This window comes from Camellia sinensis, chromosome 4 (assembly GCF_055761805.1).
Source record: "Camellia sinensis isolate YWXY chromosome 4, ASM5576180v1, whole genome shotgun sequence".
Classification (NCBI taxonomy): Eukaryota; Viridiplantae; Streptophyta; class Magnoliopsida; order Ericales; family Theaceae; genus Camellia; species Camellia sinensis.
The window spans coordinates 179,179,302-179,196,525 of NC_138964.1; the positions used below are offsets into that span (position 1 = coordinate 179,179,302).

Below are 17,224 nucleotides of genomic sequence, written 5' to 3' on the forward strand. Positions count from 1 at the left end.
GATAAATTAAAAGACACGTGATACTCTTTTACTCATTTAAATGTTATGAGAAGTTATGAATTATTAAACATATATGAAAAGATGATAGAGAATGTGCAGGATTATGGAGCATAACTGCCTTCTTCATTTATTTTTTATTTATTTATATATATGTATGTATGTATGTATATATGTATTTGTGTAATATAACTGCCTTCTTCATTTATTATTTATTTATTTATATGTTGATCTAAAGCCCTGCCTAAACACTTAAGAAATAGTTATGTATCTGTACACATTCAGTCTGGTTAAATGAAGACTAGAATTTTAGCTCTTTGATATGTCTCCTTCAATCTCGAGTACTTCTCATTTGATTTTCATTTTGGTAATCTTATTTTTGCGCACTTGGTTTGTAAAACAGATCTTCTTCCATATAGGGTTTTGTTCTACATCGGGTTATGGCTGTGGATTGCTCTAAATGGCTTTTATGAACTTGATTAGTTGAAATCTGTATCTTGGCATCTACATATATAATCAAGTTCTGAAATTTATATAGGGTTTAGCTACATAGGGTAAACGTGCAGAAAAATATATAGAACTCATGACTCAAAAATAGAGAGGAGTTTTTAATTTATTTGTGTAATTTCTTTTAAAGTATTGTGTTTTGTATTTCTTGGGAAATTTCTGCAGGTAACTTATGGATTAAAATCATATGTTGCAGTTTGGCTAGACAAGGTGATTTGATCGTGATTCATCTCTAATATTTTCTACATTTCAGTTGTGTGAAATGTTGTCTTCCTTTTTTTTGGCAGGAATGCAACTTATATGAACTCGGGAAAAATTGGGAAACTTTTTTCCAAAGTTAAAGAAGTTCGAAATTGATGGTTCGAAGTGTTGTGTATCAATCATATTTGTACCTTTTTTTTTTTTGTTACATTTATTCTTTTCTTAGTATTTTAAATTTGAGATGATGATAGAGTATATGAATTTGGTTGTGATTTTTGTAATTTCAATTTTGATGTGTTTGGTCGAATGTATATATTTTTTAAAACAGGGTTTGAATATATTTTGGAGAATTCTAACTAGTAGCAAATAAAATATTATTGCTGAATGATTAAAATTTCATTAGGTTGCATTCCTGCAAAACAAAACAAAAAAGAAAAGGAAGAAAAATGATTTAGTGGCGTTTTTGTAAAAAATGCCGCTATAGGGTATGTATGACGTCATCTCGCCGAAAGGAATCACCACTGGTGACTGTAGCATGACGTTTTTAAAACGTCACAATAAGGTCTACAACGGTGTTTTTTAAACGTCGCAAACATATAACGACGGCTGTATCTTCGACGTATAATAAAAACGTCATCAAAAGTTTTAGCGGCGTTTTTTACATATTTAGCGGCGTTTTAAAAACGCCATTGAAAACTGTATTTCCTGCAGTGACATCAGTCTGACTGCATATTGTATAATGTATCTGTTGGGGTCATAAATTTGTAATTATTATTATTATTATTATTGATAAATTACAAGACACGTGATACTCTTCTACTCATTTAAATGTTATGAGAAGTTATGAATTATTAAACATATGTGAAAAGATGATGGAGAATGTGTAAGATTATGGAGCATAATGTGAAAGAATATAGAAAACAAAGTGGAGAATATAGAACATAAATTAGAGGTCAAAGCAAGTTATGAAGACATAGAGGGATATGTGGTATTATGATAATGAAGATGGAAGAATGGATAGTTTTAGGTGGTTATTGGGTAGTTATTACTGAAAGTTTTTTCTCACAAATATTTTGCCTATAAATAGTCATTCATGATTACATGGTAAAGGATCTAGACTCAGATATAGAAATCAGTTTATTTACTTTATATTTCTTTCCAGTTTTATATTTTCAATTCTTTACATTTCCAGCATTTCAATTCCTGTATTGCACTTTTTTCTCAGGAGTAGTTTCAAGTAGTCGTTGTTGTAAACCTTTTCAAGGCTAGGTCATTTCATTGTAAGTTTCTATTTACTTAATGAAGTTCAGTTTCTGAATTATTTTGTATTCGTTATTTCTTATAAATTTCTCCTCAAACAAACCACCAATAAAAGTTTTCTTCATTGAGGCTATTAAATTTAATGGATATAGAGAAAGAGGGAAATAGAACTCTGTTTATTCAATCTCACTTGCAATAGATACACACACTCCTTCATATATAGGAGATGGGAAGATGCTAATGCTATACAGACACCATCATAGGAAAGGGACAGAAAGGAAAAGCAGCCGAAAGCACAATGCCACTACTGCCACTAACTATACATTAATCTAATCTATGTATATAGATTATATATATTATCTATGTAGATATATTATATATATTAACAACCCCCCTCAAACTCAAGGAGGATAGGTACTAACCAACTTGAGTTTGGAGAGAGTAACAAAACAGAAAAGTAAACTGATAAATAAAATAAAATAGGATAGGAGACACTGTATGGTTGTGTCAAATTGTTGTTGAAGACACGGTATGGTCGTGTCACACCGTTGGAGAAGACACTGTATGGTCGTGTCGGATCGTTGTAGCTGATAATGTCTGAATCAATGTCGGGACAGTTTACGGGGTCATGCCGGACCGTTGTAAAAGCTGTGGTGGTGCACCAAGGGGGCGACTTAGGGAGTGCGCCATGGGATGGCTTGAGTGGTTCCCATGGTAGATAACCATGCTTATTAGCTTGGGTGGTTCGCATGGTGTGTAACCATGCTCACCATGATATATGTATAACCCCCCCTCAAACTCAAATAGGTGTGAAGATAGAAACCTATTTGAGGTTGAAACAAAGGGATTAATAAAGTGGAGTAAAACAGCTCAACACAGAGTGAAGATGTTAAAAAAAAAAAAAAATTGATAGAAAGGGTTTTTTTTTTTTTTTGTATTTTCTTTTGTTATTTGTTTGTATTTTTTTTTTTTTGGTGGTGTAGAACGGTGAGCGGGGTGGATCCCCGATAGGAATAAAAATGAGAGTGTTGTGCAAATCTGGAGGACATGTATGACACAAGACTGAGCAGAAAAGCAGTTGGTGTGAATGGTTGATTTGTGTTTTTTTTTTTTTTTTTGGTGTTGAGTGTTCGGGTAAGAGATTATAGTAAAACATATATATATAAATAATAAAAGAAAGGTGAGGGTGAGCTTGACAGAGGGGGGTGAGTGGGAACAGAGGATAATAAAAATATATATATAGAGAGAGAAAAATAAATAAATAAATAATAACGTAATGGAAATCAAAAAAGAGAGAGAGAGAGTGGAGTGTGGTGTCGGTAGAGAATAAAGAAAAGAAAAGAAAAGAAAAGAAAAGAAAGGGGAGTTGTGGAAAGAAAAGTTTAAAAGAAAGGATGAGAAAGAAAAATAAATGTGGGTATGTAAAAGAGTGCAAAAGTAGTTTGGAGAAAATAAATAAAAATAATTGATTTTGAAATCAAACGTGATAGGAGGAGAGAGAGGGGACACGCCCATGTGATAAAGTGGAGAGAGAGCTGGGTATTCATATGTAGATGAGGTAGTGGAGAATTATTTTATTGGAGAGGGGAAGGAAGTGGGAATAAAGAGATACACACATGGGTTATACATATAAAGAGAATAATAAATTAAAAGAAATAGATAAAAGAAAAAGAAAAAAAAAATAGATCCATTTGCCTCCATTTTCACCATCTCTGTAGAAGAGTCAACCATGGCTGCTCATGGAGAAGAAGTGAGATGCAAAAGAGCTACTGGATCGAGCACTCTACCGATCTCACCGTGGAGGCTATGAAGCTCGACTCCAAAGCTGCTGATCTCGACAAAGAAGAGAGACCTGAGGTACTTGCTCTGCTTTCACCATATGAAGGAAGGCGGGGGTGGCAGAGATGTTGGAGATGAATGCGCGGAAGGCGGGGGTGGCGATGGGTGCTGTGCGACGGCGGTGGTGGTCGATTCGGGGTTTGACTCTTTGTTGCTTCATATGAATCCATGGTGAGGTCTGGAAAAGCTTGGTCTTCGTTGGCAGCCATTGTAAAGGCAGAGAAGAGCTCAATTATGAAAGAATGTATGTGTAGAAAAACAAGCGGACTAGGTTGAGGTTCGGCGGGCGGCCAAGGCGAGGTTGCCGCCCGCCGGTGAAGCGAAAAATACTAAGTTCTTAACCTAACTCTGATACCATATTAAATTTAATGGATATAGAGAAAGAGGGAAATAGAACTCTGTTTATTCAATCTCACTTGCAATAGATACACACACTCCTTCATATATAGGAGATGGGAAGATGCTAATGCTATACAGACACCATCATAGGAAAGGGACAAAAAGGAAAAGCAGCCAAAAGCACAATGCCACTACTGCCACTAACTATACATTAATCTAATCTATGTATATAGATTATATATATTATCTATGTAGATATATTATATATATTAACAGAGGCTTAAAGAATTTCAACATAATTGTCTGATAATTAGTTAGCAATTAAAATTCTGTAAGGACTGATTGATTCTTACTGACACATTTAAAATTACATAATTAACCTTCGAAAGCCAACAGTATCTAATTCTTGAGTTTGACTCAAAAAAATGAAAATTCATTTAATTATTAGCTGGATAAATTTAAAAGTTCAGGTCCAATCCAACTTCATGTGAGAATGGTTTCAAAATATTTCTCTTAATTAATGATTTTTGCTTTCCATATTTGAGATGCTAAACAAGAAATGATTCATGTGGAGGACTAGGACTTAAATAAGAAGTATCCCATAATAACCAAATAAAGGCCCCGTTTGGTAGAGCTGTAGGAAAATAATTATAACTTATAGCTTAACAGCTTATAGTTTGTAGCTGTGAACATAAGTTGATTTTTGAGTTATAAATTAAGCTTCTCCTCTCCCACTTAAAGAATAAGTTAATTTTTGACTTACAAAAAGTTATAACCTGTATTGTTAAGCTGAACAAAACACATCAAAATAGCTTAAATTAAGCTAAAAGCAGAAATAAGCCCTACTAAGGCCCCGTTTGGTGTAGCTGTTAAAACAACTTATAAATTATAGCTTAACAGATTATAAATTATGACTTTAATCAGAAGTTGTTAATTTGTTTGGTGTAGCTGTTAGATTATAGATTTGAGTTGCTGAGTAGTGTTTGTTAAATAAGCTGTGAAATAACTTTTTCAATTAATTTTTATTTTTTGTTCGTCTACATTTCTCATAAATAATAATAATAATAATCTATAGTCCATTTGAGTCTTTTTCTATTTTTAAAAAAATAAAAAATAAAACATGTCCACAGCAGAAGCTGATAATCAGAAGCAAGGGGTGAGCAGCTCCTCAGAATCAGTTTTTTTGAGTTAAAATAAGCTGTCAGAATTAGAAGCTGTTTGAAATAAGTTTAACCAAACAGTCCAAAATAATTTTTTCAAAGCTAAAAGTCATAAGTTGGCTCTGAAAAGCTGAAACAAACACCCCCCTAAATAGGGCCAAAATCTGTTTTGGGAAATGCTCCGGTATATATCCTAAAAGATACAAGCGCCTCTTTTGGTAATTAGATTTAAAGTAATTTTATTATTATTTTTTTGGTGTAAATTATCAATAAGTCCTAATAGTTAGACTTAATTCCCATCAAACCCTATTAAAAATAAGTCTTAGTAAAATTGTCGTTAAAAATAATTTTTTTGTGACAATTTTTTATATATGTTGCTAAAAAAAATTTACAATTAGGGACTTTTTTTTGTCATGATTTTGATAATTTTCACTAAAACTTACAATTAGTAACTTTTTTTATGACAATTTTTTTTCATAGGACTTATTAAATAATAAGTCTACTTATTAAGATCTACATGTAAGCACTCTTTTTTTTTTTTGACATTTTAAAATCATATTCAGTGTGTTTGGTTTGAGTTTTCTGGATTAAATTTTTTGAAAATTAAATTTTTTGGTTTTCGTATTCTTTTATTTTTAGTGAATATTTTTTAAATTTTAAACATTTTTTTTTTACTTTTTTAGATACAACTTAGTTAGATGTATCTAAAAAGTAAAAAATTTGTGAAAAAATATTTTAAAAAATTAATAAATACATAGAAATATAAAAAATGTACTGAATTCTTATATTTTTTTTGTATTTTTGGTATTTAGTGAATTTTTAAAAGATTTTTTTTATATTTTTTTTACTTTTTAGGTGTATTTATGTTAGGTGTGTCTAAAAAGTAAAAAAATTGTTTAAAATATTAAAAAAATTCAGTAAAAACAAAAAAATACGGAAAATAAGATAGTAGAATTTTTTGAAAAATATTTTTTGAAAAATGAAAATAAGCAAGCTGATTATCTCTCTATTTTTTACACATTTTTTTAAAAAAAATGTCAAAAAATAAACTTTTTAACATACTTTTTAAAATAGGCCATATCGTATGTATTCTTTTACAATTTTTTTAGGTTAATATTATGAATTTTTGTAACAAATGTTAAGTAGTATTTTATGTTTGATTAATGAGTGTCTTAAGAGTATTAGTTAACAATATTTAAATTAATTATACATTATATGTTACGCACACTCCCATACATTATGTATAAACTTGTCAAACTTATTATCAATTGTCCTAAGAACACTATTAACAAAACTCAGATACATAACTCTATCATAAATTATGATAAATCAAGAAGACATTTATTGCAATAATTAATAATATTTATTAAAAAAATATGTAATAGTATACATGATTCCTCTATTTTCCCCAAAATACACATGAAACAATATATATATATATATATATATATATATATAAGAAATTATAAATTTAAGGCATATGAGATAATGGTGATGCATTGCAAATGGACTTTTGGATCGCTAACGGTCAAGGAAATAGAAGGTTGTCTAACATCTCTGTTCATGTCCCTGGCTCATTTGGGATTTGCTTTTTCAAGTAGTTTTTTTTTTTTTTTTTGTTCTTCCCCATTTTTAGATAATTTTTTTAAAAAATAATTTTTTAAATTTTATTCGATTAGACGACTTATATAAGTTTTAAAAAAAATTAAAAGAAAAGTCCACTAAAGGCAAATAAAAAATAAAAAATAATAATTTTTTTGACTTTTTTTTTTTTAGTTTTTAGTAAACATTTTACATTTTATTATTATATATATTTTTTTACTTTTTAGACTCGTCTACACTAGGCGGATTATAAAAGTAATAAAAAAAATTGATACAAATTTGGAAAAAAAACTCACTAAAAATAAAAACAAAAAAATTGACTTTTTTTTTTTTTATCAACATGTCAAACGCATATGCATAAACAACGATTTTGGTAAGATCAAAGTAAAATTAGAATCACAATTTCTGATCATATTGTGTGGTAAATAATATTTTGAGAAATTCACCTCGTTTTTATATTATGTTTTATTTATCACTAACCAATTGTTGAATTCCTTCCTAATAGGATTTAACGCCTAGAATTGATTGATTTAGTAATAATATATAAACAAACTTTTTATACATGAGATTGTGTCTCACAATGGGAAGTGTGAGAGTATGTGTGACTAAAAGAAATGTGAATATCAATTTTCTCAAATTGAAGACTAATGAATTCGATATTATTATATCACAACTCATCACCACTTATACTATTAGATCACAACTCATCACCAAATCATCATTTAATTATTGTTTAGTACTCAATTTTTAAGTAAGATGTATGGTCATAAGCTTATGCTCCATGTGTTGGTGGGGGATTTATTGAAATGGACACTAAAATTCATACCATCGACTAAAAATAGTAAATAATAAGCTATACATGGGAAATTGGAGTGCTAAATTAATTATAAATCAATAAATTTTTTATAATTAATTGTACCAAGCACATTGTCCAATCCAGCTGAGCTGGGCTCGTGAGGTCCATCATGACTTCCATTCTAATAATTTAAACAGAAATGTTTTTTTCCCCGAAATTTCCCCCCCTCCCCCTCCGCATAGCCTGAAATGAGAGAGAGAAGAGAGGGGAAGAGGAGGAGCTCCGCCCGTCGTAGCCTCCGCCCGATCGTCGCGCCGCCGTCGCCTGATCATCGCCTCGTCGCAGCCCCGCCTGTGCCTGTGCCTGTGCCTGTGCCTGTGCCTCCGCCCCCGTCCCCCGCCTCCGTCTCTAGCCCGATTTTGTTTGGCCCCTCCAGTCCTTCTTCTTCCTTCTCTTCTTCTTCTTCCTTCTTTTGAAAAAAATAAAATAAAATAAATCAAAACGACGAAACGACGTCGTTTTGATTTTCGGGGGAATTCGGGGAAGGCAGATTCGAGCTACCAATCACTTCTGTAATTTAAATTATTAATTTTGTAAGTGTGTAAATCATTTACAAAAAAATTAATTTAATATGATAATTATAATCAAATAATTTAATGAGATTTGTATTATAAAATAAACAAGTATGAGTTTGAAATGGATTGTGCCATTTTTTAGTAAAAATCTAATGAAATTATATTGTTATAATTATCATATTAATATAATATTTACATGAATAATCTATACATATTTAGAGCGGAAAGAAAAAAGAAAAAAAAAACTGTACATATGAATCTATAAAATGAGTAACTCAAATCACCATAATAGACCTCCAAAAGGAGCCAAACCCTTCTCATTAATGATAATATATTATTTGCTTTTTTTTCATCCATCTATATCATATACATGGCAATATATTATTTGTCTTTCTTAATTTCTTAAAAATTATTTGTAAAGAAGAGAACCAATCATAAGTATCTATATAGGCGATGATACAACATGGTGTCAAAAAATAGTGGTATACAGCATTTTTCTTTCCCCCAACATAAAAGCTATTATATTCTTTTTTTCTTTTTTTGTAATTTTGCCAAATTACAATATACCCCCCCTTTTCATATTTGATTAAAATGTAAAATAATATATTATTAGTTGTTAACAAATATAAAATATAACAACATGATTGCGGCTTTTTTTTTATATATTAAAATAATCAATAAAGATAAAATAAATTAAAATAATTAATAAGACAAAATATCACATTCAAACTATAATTATTATTATTATTATTTTTTTACAATCATCAAATTAACTTTTTTTAAAAAAAACTATTATCTCAAATACAATTTTCTAAGTTAAAATACTTAAATAGTCAAAAAAAAAAAAATTTAATTAAAATAATCAAATTCCCAAACGGGCATGAGGGTGTCCAGTGTCCAAAAAGTCTGAAATGAAAAGAAAAGAAAAAAAATAAAGAATCATTTCCAAGTAAAACTCTGAGCCATGTATAAAAATGGGAAAACAGATCAGCCAAGCACGTTCCTCGCTTGTCTCTCCACATCTTCCCCCATTTTGAACTGGTTTTCCGATCACATCACTTCTTTTCTCTCTCTCTCTCTCTCTCTCTCTGTCATCTTGACAGCTTGACAGATTCACTCTCCTCATTTTTTTTCTCCAAAAAAATATAACAACAAATAAAAATACACTTTTTCACACACAATCTTTCTTGTCTTTTCTATTCATTTGTTTTATGCACACAGATCTGTATCTGATTTGAGTTCAACCCCCCCTCTCTCTTTCTCTCTCTGACCATTTGTTGCTGATTGGTTGACAACTGTGCAATCCCTGGTACGCTCAAAACAGTGTTTCACTTTTCAAAACACAAAAGCATTTTATTGTTTTTGCTCAAAAAAGGTGGTAACAACATGTTTCCAATTCACAATTACCAATGCCATCAATATGTGTGAATGTATATATATGTGTGTGCATATCAACATATCACATTTATGGGTTCTTTTTGTTTCTTCAAGTTCATCACCATCTCCATATCATTTCTGGGTTCTCTCTGTTTCTTGAAATTTTTCCATACCAACAATACTAGGAATTCAAATTAAGTACCCAAAAAGAGCATTGTGTTAGATCATATTCATTCACATCACACTATCGTATACTTTATTTTCAAATCTTTTTCGAGGTACATAACTTTTATGTTTGAATGTATGTATATATGTATAGGCATTAATAGGTTGAAGATTCATAGATTCAAGTTGCACCAATTCCATTTATGCATCTCTAATAATGCTGGGATTGATCCCTCTTTGTGGTTTTGAATATTGATCAGATCTTGTTTTCTCCACAATTTTCGGTTGTAGGATCAATTGGGTATAATTGGGAAATACTCGGCATTGGCATTATTTTAATGTTATAAAGGGTTGATCAGAGGGAAGAAAACAAAAAAGTGGCTTAGTAGTTGAAGAATCAAAGATTGGATTGTAGTAAAATTTGGATAGAAGGTTTCGGATTATTGGAGAAGGATGAGTGGAGCTGTGCTAGTAGCTATTGCTGCTGCCATTGGCAACTTTTTGCAAGGATGGGACAATGCTACAATTGCAGGTATGTCCCATTGTTTTATCATACTCATTGTACTGTTCTTGTATATAATGTATATTGATTTCTTGAAAATCGCTTTCATTTGATGCAATTTAACACTTGAGTCTCTGTATGATATCTTTGTTCTTCTGTTCATTGATTTAGATCCATTTCATGACATGATTGTCATCTGTGTAAAAAGATTCTTACATCACATCACACATTTTCTGTTTTGAGTTTGAAATCATTGCTTTGGCGAGGGTGGGGTTTGGCACAACGGTAAGGTTGCTCTATTGCGATCTGGGCATCATGGGTTCATACCCGAAAACAGTCTCTCTGCATGTGGAGTAAGGTTGTATTTATTTAACCCTCTCTAGATCCTTTATTAGCGGGACCCTTGTGCACTTGGACTACTTTTTTTTTCTTTTCTTTTTAGATATTATTAGGATTGTTATGATGGAATAAACAGAAATGAGAAAGTAAAACATAGCAATCACACAAGAACACAAAGATACATATAGTTTGACTATAAGCCTTTGTCCACGCGTGAAGAACAATAGAGAGTTTTACTACCAAAAGAGGAGAAATTACAAAGAGTGCTTGTTTTTCTCCAAGCCATTTGTAACAAAATTTCTATCTAATATCATTACCCTAATCCCCCAAAAGAGCCCATAATATATTTACTAAGATCCGAATAAAACAAGAACTGAGTTGGACCTAACGGTTAATCAGGCCGTGGAGGTTACCAACGGTTTTTAAACGTAAACCGAGTAGAATATGAGACACCAACGACAAGTACAGTGTTGGTAAATGACAAAAAATTTGTGGGTAGTAAAGGTTAACTTATAGAGCTTCACTGAGTGTATAGGCTTTTAACAGGACATATATGTCTTTTGAATCTTTATTAAAATTTAACTTGATTTTTAGTGTTTGCTGTCAACTAATTTGGTTATAGATCTCAAATCTCACTGCTAAAAGGACAGCACATCTGATCTGATCTGTTGCAGGGTCCGTTCTTTACATCAAGAAAGAATTCAATTTGCAGAGTGAACCAACAATTGAAGGCCTAATTGTGGCAATGTCATTAATTGGAGCAACAGTGATCACAACATTCTCTGGACCCGTATCAGACTCTGTTGGTCGTCGTCCCATGCTGATAATCTCATCAGTTCTTTATTTCCTCAGCGGCCTAGTAATGATTTGGTCTCCCAATGTCTATGTTCTGCTAATAGCAAGACTGTTGGATGGGTTCGGAATTGGCCTAGCTGTTACTCTCGTTCCTGTCTATATATCCGAGACAGCCCCACCAGAAATAAGAGGACTGTTAAATACTCTCCCACAGTTCACCGGTTCTGCTGGAATGTTTATGTCATACTGTATGGTCTTTGGAATGTCACTGATGGATGCACCAAGCTGGAGGTTGATGCTCGGGGTTCTTTCTATTCCTTCTGTTGTTTATTTCGTTTTGACAGTTATGTTCCTGCCTGAATCTCCGAGGTGGTTAGTGAGTAAAGGCCGGATGGTAGAGGCTAAACAGGTTCTACAGAGACTACGTAGCCGGGAAGATGTCTCAGGTTCGATCAATACTTCTATTTCTTAGTGAATGGCATGTTTTTTTTTTTGTCAGACATATGAAACAGGAAACTGGCAACGTTATCAAATGACTCCTAAATATTTTCACACCATTACTTCTGTTTATTAGTAAATGGTTTATTTTGTCTCACACACAAGAAAGGAAACTGACAACTTTATCAAATGACTCCAAAGTTGTCTTTTATGCATTCATCATTTTCTCTGTGATAATTCAGTACACATATAAAAGTTATTCTACCTAAACCGAAGAACCTACTTCACTTATCAAGGCCTTTGATGTGATTTTTTTTCAGAATTGCTAGTGTTTGATATTTAATTTGGAACTAGAACTCGATTAGAGTTCATCAAATTAGTGGAATCCAAATGAATAATTTTGTAGTTAATATATCTTGGCATTGCGAATGAAGATATTGTATGCAGTCTCATATCCAAATTCATATATTAGTTGTTGTATCCTCGACAGATGAAAGCTAATTCTGATTTGGGCACTTTCTTTCACTGTTCCTTATTTCACAATTAGTTCTGAAAGACTAAATTCTCTTTGGAGTATATTGATTTCCCACTTGTTGAAAACATAAGTGGAAAAAAAAAAAAAAAAAAAATAGAAAGAAAGTTATTCGACACAATTTATGATTTCTCATCTTAATTTGTGGTTTTTGTTTTTATGCTCAGGCGAAATGGCTTTGCTGGTCGAAGGACTTGGTGCTGCAGGCGAAACATCTATAGAAGAGTACATAATTGGGCCGGCCAACGAGCTTGGTGACAACCCGGAACATGTTCAAGAGAAAGATCAAATCAGGTTATACGGCGCTGAAGAAGGAGTCTCATGGATTGCAAAACCTGTCACCGGTCAAAGCACACTTGGTCTTGTTTCCCGCTATGGAAGCATGGCAAACCAGAGCATGTCTCTCATCGATCCAATGGTCACTCTCTTTGGAAGTGTTCATGAGAAGCTTCCAGATATGGGAGGAAGCATGCGAAGCATGCTTTTCCCCAACTTTGGAAGCATGTTCAACGTGAATGATCAAGGCAAAACTGAACACGTGGACGTGGAGAATGCTGATCACCAGGCGTCCGATGCTTCTGGGGCTGAATCAGATGACAATTTGCGTAGCCCCTTGTTGTCACGCCACGGTTCAAACGTGGATAAGGAAATGGGAGAAACAGTCAGTGGAATGGGGATTGGAGGTGGTTGGCAGCTGGCGTATAAGTGGTCCGAGGAGAAAGGGCAAGATGGTAAAAAGGCAGGAGGGCTAAAAAGGATCTATTTGCACCAGGAGACAACACCTGGATCAAGGCAGGGGTCGATTTTGTCGCTTGTGGGCGGTGATGCTCCCGTTGAAGGGGAATTTATTCATGCTTCCGCTCTGGTGAGCCAATCTGCTCTTCGGTCCAAGGATGCGATTGGTCAGTTCCCGGATATGGTTCAACCATCGGAAAGTGCTGCTAGAGGGCCGAGTTGGGCCGATCTTTTTGAACCGGGGGTCAAGCATGCATTGATTGTTGGTGTGGGAATTCAAATACTTCAGCAGGTAAGAACATAAATGGGAACAAAGTGATTTTACTAATTCTGTTATTTGAGATTTTGCTTTCTGTTTCTGTTTCTGTTTTTTTCCGGGAAACACATAAACTTGTTTCACAAAACTGTCTTGGGAAAATTTTCTGAAAATAACCCACTTCTTTAGTAAACACCAAAAAGTAGTTTTCAAAATTTTGAAAACTATTTTTATACAAAAATAAAAGTGATATGACCACGGTGGCTGTTTTTGAACTTTTCATTAATTTTTTTGTTTCTGAAAACATGAAAAGTGAAAATGAAAAATAAAAACAAAGAAAACAAAAACACAACCAAACATGAATGATTCTTGGGTGAGCAAATAATAGATATAATTATACAGACATCTCTGTGGATCCTTTGAATATGAATCATTACACCTCACATTGTGTCATGCCTTCTTAATCATAGTTTATATTTACTTTCTAGAATTTGAGGTTAAATTGTTCTGTTCCAACTATTTTCATATTATCCTTGCTATTTACTCTATTATAATAAGATTGATAATTTTTAATGCTAATCTCGTTAGGGTTTAGATAAAGGTTTTGCATTGTTTCTTATGGATAATTCTATTATTTATTTATTTTAATTTTTTTTGTGTGTAGTTTTCTGGCATAAATGGGGTTATGTACTACACTCCTCAAATTCTTGAACAAGCGGGCGTTGGAGTTCTTCTATCGAATTTGGGGATTCGTGCAGACTCTGCATCTCTGCTTATAAGTGGTGTCACAACTTTATTGATGCTTCCAAGCATTGGCCTTGCCATGAGACTTATGGATCTTGCGGGCAGAAGGTACTTTTTTCCTTTGTCTTTTTTTCTTTGATGAGGATGAAGTCTAAATATTTGAAAATTCTTGGTATGGTTTCGTGTTTAAAAGTAGGTTGCTTTCAAAGAATTTTCCTCAGAACAATTTGCCAAGCAAGTCTTTTCTAGAGATGAAAACAGAAAAAGAAAACGAAAAACGTTACCTAATAAGATGCTTCAGTTGAATCTTATGTCACATTTTTTTGTTTTGTTTCGAAATCAGAACTGTTAGCAAAAGAGAAGAGAAATGTTTTTACTTTTCCCTACTCTCAAAGAAACTGAAAAATTAGGAAAACTGGTTTTTAAGACTGAAATTTTCACATACTTTCATCATATTTTCATTTCTTCATCATTTTTCATGGTAACCAAACAAGTAATGCTAATTTCCTATCTATTCTCTTTTCCTTTTTCTTGATTGTGTATTTTCTTCCACAGGTGGCTTTTGCTCTCTACTCTACCGGTCTTATTAGTATCACTTCTCATACTAGTCCTTGGCAACATTATTGACATGGGTTCAGTCGTCCATGCCATAATCTCAACCATTTGTGTCGTGGTCTACTTTTGCACCTTTGTCATGGGCTTTGGTCCAATCCCAAACATCCTCTGCTCCGAAATCTTTCCCACACGTGTCCGTGGCCTCTGCATTGCTATATGTGCACTAACATTTTGGTTTGGTGACATTGTGGTCACCTACACTCTCCCCATGATGCTCACCTCCATTGGCCTTGGCGGTGTCTTTGGAATCTATGCCATTGTTTGCACTGTTGCCTGGGTCTTTGTTTACCTAAAAGTCCCCGAAACAAAGGGAATGCCTCTTGAAGTCATCACTGAGTTCTTTGCTGTTGGCGCAAAAGTTGATACTGGAAATGACTGAGTGAATTGAGAGTTTTCGTTGGTTTGATTGTTTTGCAATATGAAGAGCAAAATATGCTGATAAATACTGTGATGATAGGATTGAAAAGGTTGTTTAGAGTTGAAATACACTGGTGGTGATGGTGATTATTGGGGAAAAAATTAGAGTAATTTTTATCACAAGGATAGGGGATTGTTTGGCGGGGGAATGCATTTTTTTTTCTTTTCTATTTTAGGCGTTTTGTTTGTGGTTGTTTCTCTTCCTTTTTCTGGTTTTCACAAAGATTTTGATGGAGGAGTTTAATTTCTTTCTGGAATTCTTGTGGATGTTTGAGTTTGTTATTATAAGTATGGATGATACCATTTAGAAAAAAAAGGCCATTTTTTTTGTATATCAAACTTGTCCACTTTAATTTAATTAATTACTTATTTTTGCTTGATAATAGGACACCATTTTGGGATTTTTCTTGAAGTTGTGTTATGATTGTGCATAGATTAGATAGACAGATAGATATTCTTGTTACGTGGAAAACTTGTTTCCATATTGAAATGAAAATTAGCCTCAAAATGTTTGGCCAAACGAAATGAAGTGTGTGATCCTGTTCTATGCATTCAGGATCAGCTGTAACTTGCATTTATTGTGGAAGTCGCACAACACAACATGTAATGCATATTATTCAATGACAACTAGAAAGTTCTTTGGGGTGTTGTAACTCGACTTTTCGTGCTCCTTTCGGATACGATTAGTCTTATAGTTTGGACTCTCGTGGTTCCGAATCTGATCTCACAATTGCAATGTAAAATAGATAAACACAAAAGAGTCCAAATCTAACAAATTTTTTAGAAAATTGATTTTGAATCAAATATGTCAAAAATGGACTGCTTTGCCAGATTACAGAGTCGTCACCTAAATATTTTTGAAAAATTTAGGAAATCTATGACTCGTGACAAAGGCCACATGCCCGTCATTACCAAGATTATCTCAGCTTAGGAACTTAGGTACGAAAGGGGAATGTCATGAATTGAGTACCCCACTCACCCGATCAAAGATCGGCCCCTACTAATCATGATATGATTTTTATCTATATTATATGCTCTTGTTTCGGTTATTAGGCTAACATTACTATGTGTTGTACACAAATATAGACTAATTTGTAAAAATTGGAACACTTTGATTTCATGTTTGTTTGAAAATTGTTTCGAATATGTACCACTTGAAAAAGTGATCTCATATGTACATTTACTCAAATTTATTCCAATTCAAGCAATTAGCCTTCATCCATAGGCATTCAAGCAGATATATCAATTAAGCACTTAGCCTTGTGATATTCATGCTTATCATGGCAATAATCGCACGCATGCGGCATGCTAAAGCAATAAGTGCTCACCTAATACTCCAAGGCAAGCCAAAAGAAATAAAAGAGTTAGAAAAAAAAAAATGCATGATCCTAATTAACACAACATGACTAATGCAACACATGCAATGATGCAACTTATAGACTCGGCTACTAATTATGTCATGCAAATCAATTTGGAAACATGCGGTTTAAACACGTATTCAACGAAGTAATAAACGACAATACTTATTAGAATGATGAACTGAGCCTTGATGCATACAAGACAAGTGAATGCAAATCATGAGAAATGCTAAAAGAAACATGATGTTCTAAACTACCCATCATAAGCGAGTAAATAAAAGAGAGAAAGACGTGGGGTTGGAAGATATACACATTATTACAAGTTTTGCCCTCACGTAGGAGGGTTCGAATGAATATTCTAATGTCCAAATAAACTAACTATTACAAATTCGAATAAATGAATTAAAGAGACAAGCTAGCTATCTACTTCATTACAAATTCTAATGAATACCAAAGAAATGAACTAGCTATTTAAGTTAACTAGATATAACAATTATAAATAAACAATGACTACAACAATATTAATTAAGTACAACAATAATAATTAATTACAACAATAATAATTAATGATTAATCATCAAACAAGGATGCACAATGCTCGCATGCGCAGTGTCCAGAAACTGCTCTATTTGCCCGGACTGTTCTGTTTCACCTTCAGCCACTGCCCTCTGTTTT

General features: G+C 32.9%; 1 protein-coding gene and 1 long non-coding RNA gene across 2 annotated transcripts; both read left to right on the plus strand.

The window, feature by feature from the left end:
- The first annotated feature begins 277 nt into the window (after positions 1-277).
- LOC114304578 (uncharacterized) lies at positions 278-1,090 on the plus strand. The gene is made up of 2 exons (XR_003644085.2): positions 278-714; positions 792-1,090. It is a non-coding gene; the product is annotated as an uncharacterized LOC114304578 (long non-coding RNA).
- An 8,653-nt stretch (positions 1,091-9,743) lies between these two features.
- LOC114307862 (monosaccharide-sensing protein 2) lies at positions 9,744-15,518 on the plus strand. Its single transcript, XM_028253312.2, has 6 exons — positions 9,744-9,931; positions 10,110-10,350; positions 11,334-11,900; positions 12,592-13,451; positions 14,080-14,267; positions 14,715-15,518. Exons 2-6 carry the CDS (start codon positions 10,272-10,274, stop codon positions 15,151-15,153), a joined length of 2,133 nt encoding a protein of 710 aa, XP_028109113.2. The 5' UTR covers positions 9,744-9,931; positions 10,110-10,271; the 3' UTR covers positions 15,154-15,518.
- Positions 15,519-17,224: the final 1,706 nt, after the last annotated feature.

Excerpts from the sequence above, each read along its gene's own strand:
- LOC114307862 (XM_028253312.2), top strand. The coding sequence starts at position 10,272 with ATGAGTGGAGCTGTGCTAGTAGCTATTGCTGCTGCCATTGGCAACTTT. Across the intron at positions 11,901-12,591 it reads TAGCCGGGAAGATGTCTCAG|GCGAAATGGCTTTGCTGGTC; the intron begins GTTCGATCAATA and ends TTTTATGCTCAG. Across the intron at positions 13,452-14,079 it reads GAATTCAAATACTTCAGCAG|TTTTCTGGCATAAATGGGGT; the intron begins GTAAGAACATAA and ends TTTTGTGTGTAG.